The following is a 12555-nucleotide window of genomic DNA, read 5'->3' as shown; positions in this document are numbered from 1 at the left end:
ACAAGACACCAGTCCCAAATCCTATTGAAAATCTGACTCTGAGATTCTTACCTGCACACCAGGTGCTGCTTCTGCTCCAGGAAAAGGTCAGTAAATAAACCAATAAATAAATAAATCACCTGCTGGATGTTAAACTGTAAGGCATGTTTAGCATGATCCTGAGCTTGGCATACAAAACCAGCACAATGCAAGGAGGAGAAGTTTTAATTAAGACCAGCTGAGCCCCAGGAGGTCTGAATTAGACAAATTAAAGCACTCTTTACACAAAGTAAACCCACCTGGGCTATTTGGAAGATGCACTCATCTGCTTTACTCACAGAAGTGACCACAGAAACACTTTCCTGAAACTTGTGTGCAGCTGTTTCTGCCAATGTTGGAAACTGGATATATTTCATCACCCAAGACTTCATCCTTGTCCAGACAGAAGAGTTTAACACAGGCTGTGTGAGATGGGCTGTGATATCTGTTAGTCCCCATTTCTGTACAAGTTACAGGGCATACAAGCACACCACTGAGTTTCAGAGAAGCTCCTGGAATCCCAGCTTCTCCCCTTCACACTGATGGGAAGAGATTTCCACCTCTTTTGGCAGCTGCCTTCTGTGTGCAGTGTTATCCAGGTCACTCGTTCTAATTTCCTTTATTTCCTTCATCTGCTGTTTTTTTCAGCATTTTGGCTTTTTGAGGGTCTGCCACTCACCAAGCTGGAGATCAGTCCATGGAGCTGGAGAATCTGGAATTCCCTGAGGCTTGGAGGGTTTTAGATTTTGCTGGTAATGTGACAGAGAAAAAGGGACTGTCTTCTTTTTCTACAAACACATTTTATGTTAATGTTAATGAGGGATGAGATCTAAGACGTCCATATACAGTTCCTTCATGAACCTTTTGAAATGTTTGTCCACGTTGTAGAGGAAAAAAAGGAGAAACAAACAGAACATTTTCTGTTCTTCAGCAAATTCCAACATTTTTATTCTTTGCTTCATCAGTTCTGGTAAAGTTTGAGAGTTTTGCAACATGCTTTACTACTGAAACAGTGTAACTTTAAATCATCCTGACCTTACAAAATTACAATCTTTACTTAGATTTGTTATTCTTTGCAAATACTTGGTGTATTACAGGAAAGTGCTAAAGAATCAGGTAGATATCTGTTCATTGTACCAATAAAAAGGCAAGAATGTGCTGCTGTAAATACTTTTCCAGTGAAGAAGCAGGAAATGTTTAGAGCAGTGTCCTCACACTGCATCCATCGAGGCACTGAAAGCTACTTAGGAAACATTACAAGAGATGAATCAACAATCCTGACAGTGCAGAGGGGATTACAGTGCTCTGCAAGCAGAGGAAACAACAAAATCTGACTGCACAGCAGCTGTGAGCTCTCACAGTTGCTGTTGGGATAAGGAGCATGGAAGGATTTGGCCAGGAAGTCATTCTGACAGCCCTGCAGGAACCTGGGAAAAATGAACACCCAGGTTTTGTTTGTACAATTTTTAATTAAAAAAAACAAAACAAAACCCTAAAAAAAACCCAGTCTTAAAAACCTGGTTAGTCCCTAATGTGAATTGATCTTTGTGTGTAAGTTGACTTTGGTTTTAAAACAATTAATTGGGTTATGTTTTCCAAGCTTATGTCACAAGCTTATGTGTTACAACAAATAACACAGAAATATTTTCCAAGGCATCTTTGGGATGAAAACTTTAGAAGTATTTTAAAAAAATAACAAAAAATAAATTACTTTTCCTTTTTAAACTAACAGCTATAAAATCCGTGAACCAAACAACATATAACATTGACATGAGATGAAATATATTACACAAAAGGCCAGTTAATTACCACAGTGGTATGAGGCTTCAAGTAAATTAGGAGGCACTTTTTGGCTGAGCAGTAGTCACTGATTCAGTGTGAAGTCCCAACTCACAGAAACACATTAAACAAAACTGCTAAAGCTTTCTAAGGTTCAAAATTCCTAAAAATTTTAAAAAAATAAAAAAGAAAAAAAAGTGCATATAGAAAGGCAAAGAGCAAAAAGGCCACAGAGGGCACCAGGTCTGCTGCTTCCCTTCCAGGACTATGGAGTTCCAACACAGTTAAGGCTTCACACAGCAGAGAGGAGCAATAAAACTCCAGGAACATGGGAAAACAAGGAAAGGCAGCAGCAGGTCAGATGAGAGCAAGTCCCAAGTGGAAGAGATTGAACTCCACTCTGGTTGAAGGGAGCATTCAGTACTTGCAGAATGCCAGGCATTGGTACATGTTGTGCTCTGTTCCAGCCCACGTGGAATGGACTGAGTGACCCCAGCAGCACAATCTGGGATCCTCAAGATCCTCAACACCTAAAAGCTAAATCTTCCAGCAAACAAAAGGAGGTACTGTCATGGAGGGATTTAAGTACCAGTACATTAATAGGTTACTATGAAATATTGCTATTAAGTCCCTAATAACAAAGAGGAAGACAGTAAAGGGCATCTCCAGCCATAAATTACATATTTAGAAGACTATAAAAAGCATTATTGACATTTAATATAATCAAACATACACATATACTAGCGATAAGCATATCTAATAGAAGATTGTATTAACTGAGAGGTTAAAAAATTTAGAAGGCAGCAGTTTGTGGCACTCTTGTAAAGCACAGTGTGTTTTGGGCAAGAGAAGCACAGCACTGAGTGGTCCTTAGGAAATCCCCTCACCTCAATGAGGTGCAAAGTTCTCCAGCTGGAAGACCAGGTCTACAGCAGCATCCACATCGGGCACGATGTGGTCCGGCTGCACCAGGGCGGGGTCGAAGCTGAAATCCCGGTGCCCGTGGAACACGCTCCCGGTGGCGCTGTCCCGGCTGGGCAGGGGCGCCTGGCTGCGCGGGCTGTACACCCCGGTGCACACCAGCACCGACCTGCAGCGGGCAGCGGCCGCGGCCGCCAGCTCCTGCTCCCAGCCCAGGCCGGGCTGCTGGTCCTGGGAGAGCAGGGCAGGGGCTCTGCCGGCTGAAGCCTGGGCCTGGAGGCGCGGTCGGGGGCCGGTCCTGGAGCTCTTCTCCAGGTAGCGGTTGTACAGGTTAGCGCCGTACACATCCGTCATCAGATTGTCCCTGCCAAGGAGAAACCTGTCAGCACCTCCCAAAGGCATTCCTACAGTTTCTATCCAATAAAGTTCCTTGTGTACTTCACACCACTTTATGGGGAATCAGGCAGACAGGGAGAAGTCCAGCCTGTTATGAATAGAAAGCTATCTATTTTTTTTAGGTTGCAGAGTTAAAAAACAAGTCAGACCAGTTGTTGTAAGTTTGTTTCACTGCCAAAGAAAAGTTCTTCAAGTACCTGTTAATGGCTGGTGATTAACCATTGTCCCCCTGATGCTGGCCGCTTGCCAGGGAGGGACTCGGGACAGACCCTCCAAGTACCAGGAAAACAGCAGTGACATCAGAGCCAGTATGCAGATGAGAAATGCATTGCGCCCCGAATTTTTACAGTTTTCCCAGGAAAACCTGTAAAATTACGAGCCAACAAGTGACCTAAGTGACGTCTAAGGATGGGAGCGTAGTCCCGTACCTGCTTGGATCCTTTTTGCTTCTCACCCTAACCTGAAAAGATGTTGATTAAAGAGATGCCCCAGGGTGTTAGACAAAAAAGCCAGGAATCTGCTACTCTCTGGTGAGGACGGAATCCCCAGCTCTGCCTGCAGACCAGCAGACACAGCTGCATCACCCTCCTCCTCTGTGCCACTCCTGGGAGCTCCGGCGGCGTGGGCGCGACCCATTGATTTCTCCCCACCTGAGCTGATTCTTCTTAATAAAGGCATTAAAAAGGAGAAAGATCTCCTGCCCATTTATTTCACAGCCCAGCAGCTATTTTACTGCACCGTTTTCATGAAGCATGACAGGATAAAAATGAATCACTCTCCATATTGGGGCAAGGGGAGAGAAAATCAAGGTATGAGCAGCCCATGAATGAGCTTATTATATTGCCAAACATCTTGGAGATTCTGAAATAGTCTTTAAGACAACACAGCTTTATTTTCTGCTCTGAAAAGGATTCTATGATGTGGCAGCACATGCAGTAACATATGACCAAGCTAAATGACCTCGGAGATAAAGTCTAGCTCTGCAGTCTCCAACTGTCCTTAGCTCAAAGGCAGTTGGTGTTACACCACTAAACCTAACAGAATAAACTCCCAGGCAAACCCTTTTTTTTAGATTTACACACCCTATTACAGAAAAAAAAAAATCAGGAGAAATTTTAGCTGCATACAAAACATCTTTTGTGCTTCTGTAGAAATTACACGTAAAAAGAGCAAAATATCATTAATTTTTAAGATTAGAAATGTCACAAAAAATATACCATAGCACCAAGAAAGTTAGATGGTCTTAATGGTAGGAGAAACAAGCTGGTAAGGGTTGTGTGTTTTTCTTGGCTGGCATTTACACTGTGAGTAATTTCCTGGTGTATTTGTCAGGCTCAGGACACCAGCCCCACAGCACAGAGGGTTTGGGATTTCCTGCTGTGCCTCCGGGGCTCAGCACAGCTTACCCCACAGCATAGAGGGTTTGGATGGGCTGCTCCCAGCTCCTCTGCAGGGCCTGGGCCCGGATCAGGTGCTCTGCATACTGGTATGTCAGCCTGCTGGGCTTGCCCATCAACGCCTCGTACTTCAGGTCTTTGCCAGTGATCTTCTTGTAAATGTTTTCCAAACAAACCATGAACGTTCTGTGCACAAACCTACACAGATATAAAACCAAACCATGAACTTTCCATCCTCAAATCTACACAAATATAAATCCAAGCTCTGAACATTCTGCATCCAAACCTACACAGATAAAAAAACCAAACCATCAATGTTGCATCCCCAAACCTACACAGATATAAAACCAAAACATGAACGTTCTGTGCACAAACTTACACAGATATAAAACCAAACCATCAATGTTCCATCCCCAAACCTACACAGACATAAAACCAAACCATGAACTTTCCATCTTCAAATCTACACAAATATAAATCCAAACCATGGACATTCTGCATCCAAACCTACATAGATATAAAACCAAACCATGAATGTTCCATGCCCAAATCTACACAGGTGTAATACCAAATCAAATTACATTAAGCACAGATTTAAAACGTCAAACAAGGCTTTTTTATTTCATTATTTTTAGGAATAAATTGTGTGCTGAAACTATCAAATTCCACTTAGGATGCAACATTTCTGCAGCTGGTTCACTGAAAATTTAGTGCTGATTAACTGAACACCACAATAAACCCACATTACTGGGATGGCACAACAGATTTATTTAATTTTAAAATTGCTCACTGGAGGTATCCTGGCTGCCTTACTGCAGCCTGAAGCCATCACACATACATCCTTTTCAATGTGCTAGTGAGAGATGGCCTCTGCTTCCAAGGACTGGTATCTGAGCAGATCTTTAACCCAAGACTGAGACAGCAACCAAGTCACAGAAACAAGTTTCTATTTCAAATTACAGACTGAGGGGAAGGGAGGGGAAAAAAAACCTATTAAAGAAGTACCTTCTGTTGAAAGAAAAATCAAACAAAACCACTCTAATAGGTCCTGGCACCTTGTTCTGCATGTTCTACTTGTTTTTCCTTGTGCTCCTTAAAGAGCTCACTGCATTGTCCTCAGCTCAGAACCACTCACTGCTTTCAAACAGCAGAGTCAGCTCTTTACCCTTACAGGAAAAAAGAAATACCAAAGAGGGACATAATGAAATGAAACAATGGCCTAGATAATTTTTTTCATTTTTGCCCTTGAACGGAGGCTCTGAAGGCCCTCAGGAAAAAAACTCTCTTTTCCCATTGTTCTGGGAGTGAGGAAACAAAAGACTTAGAGCTTAAAAGCAGCTTTTTTCTTGAGGACTGATTTCCTGGATGCAATAATGCAGCCAGCAACCAGGCAGCATTAGCTGAAAGTGCATTAAGATGTTGCATTCAAAGCCAAGCTGTCAAGCACTCTGTATTCAAGTGCTGACTGAATCCTACTGGAAAAATGAGGAAGCCCCAAATAAATCCCAATTATATGAAAGCAGCACTTGCCTTGGGGACTGTGCCTCAGCCACCCACATCAGGTCCATGTTGCAGGCCAGCACAGGAATGTGAGGGTAGCTTTCCTGCCCGTAGGGATTTCCAGGGTAGCCACTGGTCAGCAGGACGTCAATGATCAGCTGCAGGCTGGTTTCCCATCTGACTGGCTCCCCAAACAGCACCACAGCTGTGAGGAGCACAGGCACAGAACAGTCGTGGAATTGTTAACAGAGCACTGAGTCTCTGACACTGGGCCTGAAACTCGGCCTAAAGAGACTGAACAATTCATTTAATATAACCTGGAAGTGATCAAACAGTCACATTCATTTAGGGGCTTAATTTATCACATGCCCATCCAGTCACAGAAATCTCAGAAGTAACAAGACCCTACTGCAAAATCTACAGCTTTAGGAATTTTATTTTACAGGTGAAGTTTCTCCAGAAATTACAATATTAACTTCTAAATTGTATTTCTAAGTCTCCCATAACTTATGAGTTCCCTGTTTACATGCAGTATTTTAATACAACACCAGAGATGCTGAATTCTTCATCTCAGAAGAATGTTCCATGTGCCATTTCCAAACAAAATTTGGATGTTGTTTTTAAAAATTGCTTTGGTCTCCAGCAATAATCTGACTTGGATATTTTTAAATCCTAAGGTCCAATTTCTACTTTCCTATAGTTCAGATGAGAAGAGAGTGTACACAACATCCTTCTTATACTACAGCTGCATTCTGACTACTTGTAAGAACAAGACCAATTATTTATGAATAATGAACATCAGCTCATTCCTCATTTATGAAAGGAGAGCAACAATAGCCTGTTAAAGGCAGATGAAGAGGAAAGGAGAGTTCACATACCCTTCAAACTTCAAAACCCAGTGGCTGAAAACTGCACACATTAAAAAACAGCTTTACAACACATGATACTTTTAATTGAATGACAGATGTCATTAACAAGGAAATTTCAGGATTGTCTCAGACAAATTTTCAAAGTGCCCAACAATCTAGAAATAATTTCTGAAAATAAAATAAAATAAAATAAAATAAAATAAAATAAAATAAAATAAAATAAAAACATTTCATTTATTAATGGATAGGTGCAAGTTAAATAAAGATAACTGACCCTCAATCTTGGGAAGCTCCACAGCAGATGGGGACTGCAATAAGAAAAAAGTGAAAGTTTTTTACCATAGGAAACATGTATTTTTAACAGAACAAATTCAAGCACAGCTCCCACAGCTGCCTCCTGCCACTCCAAGAGGAAATGCACTCTGTATTGGTGTATACCTGATGTCACTTCACTCAGAAACTTGTGTTTCCTCTCTGAAGTGACATCTCTGGCACAGGGACAGCAGTGCACCTGCCTCCTGCTTCCCCTGGGCTGCCTCTGGGGTATTTTAACTCCAGTTGTTAAAATTACTTGTGTCGTAATTTTATTGTTTAAATTACTTGTTTGATTAGTTGTTTCAGCTACTTGTGTATAAAAGTGTGGATATTTATTTTTCCACAGGAGTAATAGGCCTCCAGTAGTAACAGGACATTTGAAAAAGAGTTTTTGAGATGTTTTTCTTTAACACTTCTAATAAAGAATGCACTGTATAACATGTAATAATATATTTGCTAAGCAATTAAGAGTCTACACTTCATTATTTACTCTCTGAGGTGACAAACACTTTTACAGGTTCTTGACCTTCCCCACCCACATGGGTGAGGAGCCCAGCAAAAGATGCCACAGCTGAGCTGTGGGCTCTGTGAGCCACAGAGAATGCCCTTACTCCAGGTGGGGGAAACCCACTTTGTAGGCTGGCCCTGAACATGTACAGCACACCAGCTATTCATTTCTGCTTCAAATTCTGCACAGTTCAACTGGAACCACTGTACCACTGCTGACATTTAAATACTGCTATAAGCAGCAAAGGGAGTCCTTTGAGGGAGAATTATTTCTCTTCAAAGCAATCATTTGCAATCAAAGCAACCCCATGGGCCAGAAACAATACCAACACAATCATGCACTCAGGGAAAAGCTTGTGTTATCTTCCACACTTTCTGAGGAAGCTAATCAGCTTTCCAAGACAGATTTTGCATTAGGTATCTGCATTAGATTGTGAGTTTTCCCACAACAGCAGGCTATAAAATCAGGGGCTGGGTTCAAGAATTACTGCTGAGAGAAAAGAGTTGTTCTTGAGAATGTGTAATAAAACAAATAAGGAAGCAGAAAAGCAAAGTCAAAATACAATATAAGAACAGCAGCATTAGCCTGGTGGTTAAATATTGATCCCTGTTATAGGATGTCATGCAAGGAGCAAACAGAGGTCTGAAACAAAAATCTCACTCACCAGGACATCGGGTCTCCTGTCATGGTCAACTGCGTCGAGCAGAGGGTGTTTCTCCCGCAGGGTGTCAATGGTGATGGGCTGGCAGAAGCCAAGGCTGGGGCACGCAGCTAAGGACACACAGCTGCTCACAGGGAAAGGTTTCCTAGCTGCTCATTCCACCTTAACCACTTAATGGTATTCAACTGACAAATTAGTGAGCAGTGAAAGCAACATCAAAGACAGGTTTTCCTTCTGTGAGGCAAAAAGGTGATCGTCTCACTGCTGATAAATGAGAGACCAAAGTTCTTCTGTTTTGATTTCAGTCCTCTCATCTACTTCTCTCTTAGCCAAGCCTAATGAATTTTGAATTTAGAAATGCATTTCTAAGAGACAATACCTTCAATACCTTTTTCTCAGTTTTGTACTTCAAATAGAGCTTATGCTTAAAAATTTTATATACATTTTTACAACTTATTATTTACACCAACCTTAATGAAAATCCCACTAAAGGAAGAAGTGCAGAAGGGGCTTAATGGAAGCCTGAGCAAAGCTTCTGCAAAAGTTAAGGTTACCAAGTTACAGTTTGAAATTTTAATACCACCATGATATCAATATAATTCCAGTTCTTTGGGCACTTGGTGTAAAACCACATTCAAAACATAAATTTGGCACCATACTAGGAACTATTATTTTTTTTTTTAAATTACTATTTATTACTGCATTTGTTGGGTTCAAATATTTGATTTTTCACTTCATCCATAAGATCCCCTGAACCTGACTAAGGAAAACACTTGGAAAGTTGTTGGTTTTTTTAAACTCTTTTTTATAAAGATACTCTTGAGCAATATCAAGAAGGGGTCCTTGTCCAGATACCAGGACACATTTTTCATGATAACGCTTGAACATCCGCAGAGGACTGTGTGACATCATCACTTGATCTTGGGAAATCTGATTGGGATTTAAAAACAAAAGGAGCCTGCTGTATTTCAGAGAAGTTGTTTATACTTCGATTCAATTAACAGATGTGACAGATTCCAGGAATTACACAACAGTCAGCATTTTCTCCTTTCACAAATGATGTATTGATAATATGCTAGAAAAAAAATTGCTTACTGACAAATTATCACACATAGCCCTTTCAGCTTCCAGCTCAATTCAACGTGAACAAGCCTTTCTCTCCTGGTTTTATAAAATGACCAGATTAATCTGGAAGCAAACAGGAAGGAGAATCAGAAGTGGTTCCAATTCTGGGCCCTTTCTAAACTGCAGCTCTGATTTAATTGCACCAGATTATCACCTACTTTTAGTTTACATATCCCCAGCCCTTCAGCAGGACAGGTAGTAACCAGTAAGACTATTATTCTGGAAAGATGCTCCCGTGAATCACTACTTACCATCCTTCCAAAGAAAAATTGGAAAAACCAGTGCCTTTACCAGCGGCAAAGCCATTAGCTTTGCCCAGCACTTTTTACTTTCAGCAGAGCGTGTCAGGGGGCTTAAGGGAAAAGCAGACCTGAGAACTGAGCAGCACTTAGTGGAAGATAATACATCTGACACATTTAAGATGCTAATGGACTCAGTGGGGTTTAGGTGACTCACTGGAACCCCCAGCAGGTGAGAGAGCTGGTCAGCCTTTTTCTGGCGCAGGCAGTTCCCCGCGTTGGTGACGAAGACCACGGGCACCAGGAACTGTCCCTGGGAGTTGACCAGCTTGCGAAAGGCTGTTCTGGCAGCAGGAATGGGGGTCCTCCCTCGCACCAGCACCCCATCGATGTCAAAGAGGAATCCAAAGGATGGCAGCGTGCTGAGCTGCAAGGAGGGATGAAATCAGAGGGTACGTTAGTTATGCCTGTCCTTACACATATTTAATAGAGTTTACAGCAGCTACAGCACCCTGAGAACAGACACCTGCAGTGAGAGCAGGGGATCTACAACCCTGCACATCTTAATGTGCCTTATAGGCACATCTTCATGCTAAATACATGCTGACACGAGGAGCACAACTCCCTCTGCCTTATGCATACAGACTCATGAGAGCTATTTTGCCTTACAAATAGTTCCAGACTATTTCAGAAGATAGGGAAAAATTAACTTAAACTGATGCCAAGAGGTACAAAATACATGCTGCTGTGCCAGTGAGTCACACCTTAATGGTTTGACCCCCACAGAATATTAACAAAATATGCTAAAGTAAACTTTTCAGCAGTAGGCAGGTCTTGGACACGACTATTGTACTTGGCTGCTTCCTTACAAGGTGTTTGTAGTAAAACTGTTCTGTTCCACAAGAGTTTGATGACAGCCAAGTGACTGCTGTGCTCCTACAATGGCCTCAGTCCTAGTTTCACATAGGGCAGGATAATTGGGAAAGTCAGCACCTCCTAGCACCAAGGTGCCGCTCGAGTTACTAAAAGGTATCTGCTTGCTCCTTTGAGGCAGAGAGGAGAGTGAGGAAGGATGAGCTGGGTGACAAGGGCAAGGAGCAGAGACAGAGAGAGGACTGCTGGGCAATGAAACTGCTGCTGAATCGGGCTGGAAAGCACGGAACAAAACCTATCATCTAAAGCTCATCTCTCTCCCGAGCCCAAAGCAGGAACCCGGCACCTTGGGATTTATTGTCTCCACACAGCCTGCGCCCGTTTCAGGGCAGCTACATCAGAAATAACCCAGCTGCTGCAGAGATGCTGCCAAAGGCTTGCTAATAAATGTACAACAGCCTTCCCAGGCTTTGCGAATGGGTACATGAACCTGCTGAAACTACAGTGCTATTGGAAAAATTCTGTAGCAGATGCGATCCTTTACGTTAATTTTGCGACATATGAAGAACAGATGTATAGATAACAGATTACAAATGGGAGTTTTACAGCGAGTAACACTAGCAGGAAGAAAAAGAAAGTATTAAAGGGGGGAAAAGCACTAAGGAAAGAACTGAACATATATATATATATGATAGATATCATGATAGATAGAGGTAATGATGGCAACAGCTTTGTTTCCCTTTTGACCCTAAAGGAAATGTTGGTGACAGGAGTGCTGTGCCGCGCCGCACAACCAAAGGGCAGCGGCCGGAACGAGCTTCCCTCGTTCGCCCTGCGAGCCCCGAGCACACGCAGCCCCAGGACGGGAGCTGCGGCCGGCAGTGCCCGGGGACGCGAGGATGTCCCCGGGCATCCCGGGCACGCCGGGCGGCCCGGCTGCGCCCCGCGCCCGTTTCGCTTTCCCTGCTCCCCGTCCCGCCCGGCCCGGCCCCGCTCACCGCGCTGTGCCCGCTCCGCCCGGCCGAGGGGCCGCACCGCCCCGCCGGCCGCCGTGAGCTCACGGCAGCGTCACTCGCGTCACGGGCCAGCGTCAGCCCCGGGCCCGCGGAGCAGCGCCCTGCCGCATCCTCCGCGCCCGGCCAGATCCCCCGGCTCGGCCCCCGGCGCACCGCGGCTGGCAGCAGCGCGAAGAGCAGCCGGTACAGCACTCCGAGCAGCCGGTACAGCACTCCGAGCAGCCGGTACAGCACTCCGAGCAGCCGGTACAACACTCCGAGCCAGGAGATGCCCAGTGTTCAGTTTAGTAACATTCTGTCTGCTTCTGCCTGGCCAAGGGATGAAGGGACTGGGGCATCTCTCTTCCGAGGAGAGGCTGAGGGAGCTGGGCGTGTCCGGGCTGAGAGGGAAGCCAAGAGGATGGAGCAGGCTCTGCTTGGTGGTGCCAGCCAGCTGGACACGAGGAACGGGCAGGAAATGATGCCCAGGAAGAACTTCTTCCCTGTGCAGTGACTGAGCGCTGGAACGGATTGTCCAGAGAGGGTGTGGAGCTGTCTCACTGGAGCTACCCCAGAGGTGTCTGGACAAATCCTGTGTCCTGTGCTCTGAGATGGCCCTGCTGGAGCAGGGATGTTGGAGCAGATGCCCCACAGTGGTCCCTTCCAGACTCACCCATTCTGTGATTCATTTTTTGGGAAAAAGCCTAACATGCACAAACACTACAGTTCCTCAGCTCTGCACCCCTGCAGCTAGACTTGAAAGTGAGACAAGCAGCACAAAATGTCATTAGTTAATGGATACTCTGCAAAGCTGTCTCTGTTTATCTTGCTCATCTGTTAATGCAGATTAGGTAAATCCACTTATTTCCTAGTGCTGCCAGCAAATATTCCTCAGCCCCCTCTGACTGTGAGGAGAAACTGATCCTTCAGCGACTGCACTGCACTCACCAGGACACAGA

At 44.0% G+C, this 12555-nt stretch overlaps 1 protein-coding gene across 1 annotated transcript; it reads right to left on the bottom strand.

The window, feature by feature from the left end:
• Positions 1–893: 893 nt before the first annotated feature.
• On the bottom strand, positions 894–12273 carry LOC120501787 (haloacid dehalogenase-like hydrolase domain-containing 5). Its single transcript, XM_039708475.1, has 9 exons — positions 12270–12273; positions 11771–11871; positions 9946–10155; positions 9182–9294; positions 8368–8461; positions 7155–7188; positions 6042–6216; positions 4521–4709; positions 894–3082 (listed from the first exon to the last, which is right to left on the bottom strand). Exons 1-9 carry the CDS (start codon positions 12271–12273, stop codon positions 2686–2688), a joined length of 1317 nt encoding a protein of 438 aa, XP_039564409.1. The 3' UTR covers positions 894–2685.
• Between the last annotated feature and the right edge of the window lie 282 nt (positions 12274–12555).

This window comes from Passer montanus, unplaced genomic scaffold (assembly GCF_014805655.1).
Source record: "Passer montanus isolate IOZ18808 unplaced genomic scaffold, ASM1480565v1 scaffold202, whole genome shotgun sequence".
Taxonomy (NCBI): Eukaryota; Metazoa; Chordata; class Aves; order Passeriformes; family Passeridae; genus Passer; species Passer montanus.
Note: the sequence above shows the minus strand (reverse complement) of the source record. Positions and strands in the feature narration are given on the sequence as shown.

Bases quoted from the DNA above. Each gene is read 5' to 3' on its own strand.
- LOC120501787 (XM_039708475.1), bottom strand. The intron at 10,156-11,770 runs GTGCGCCGGGGG...CCCTCCTTGCAG, and splicing joins TCGCGCTGCTGCCAGCCGCG to CTCAGCACGCTGCCATCCTT. The intron at 8,462-9,181 runs GTATCTTTATAA...TGCGTGCCCCAG, and splicing joins CTTCTTGATATTGCTCAAGA to CCTTGGCTTCTGCCAGCCCA.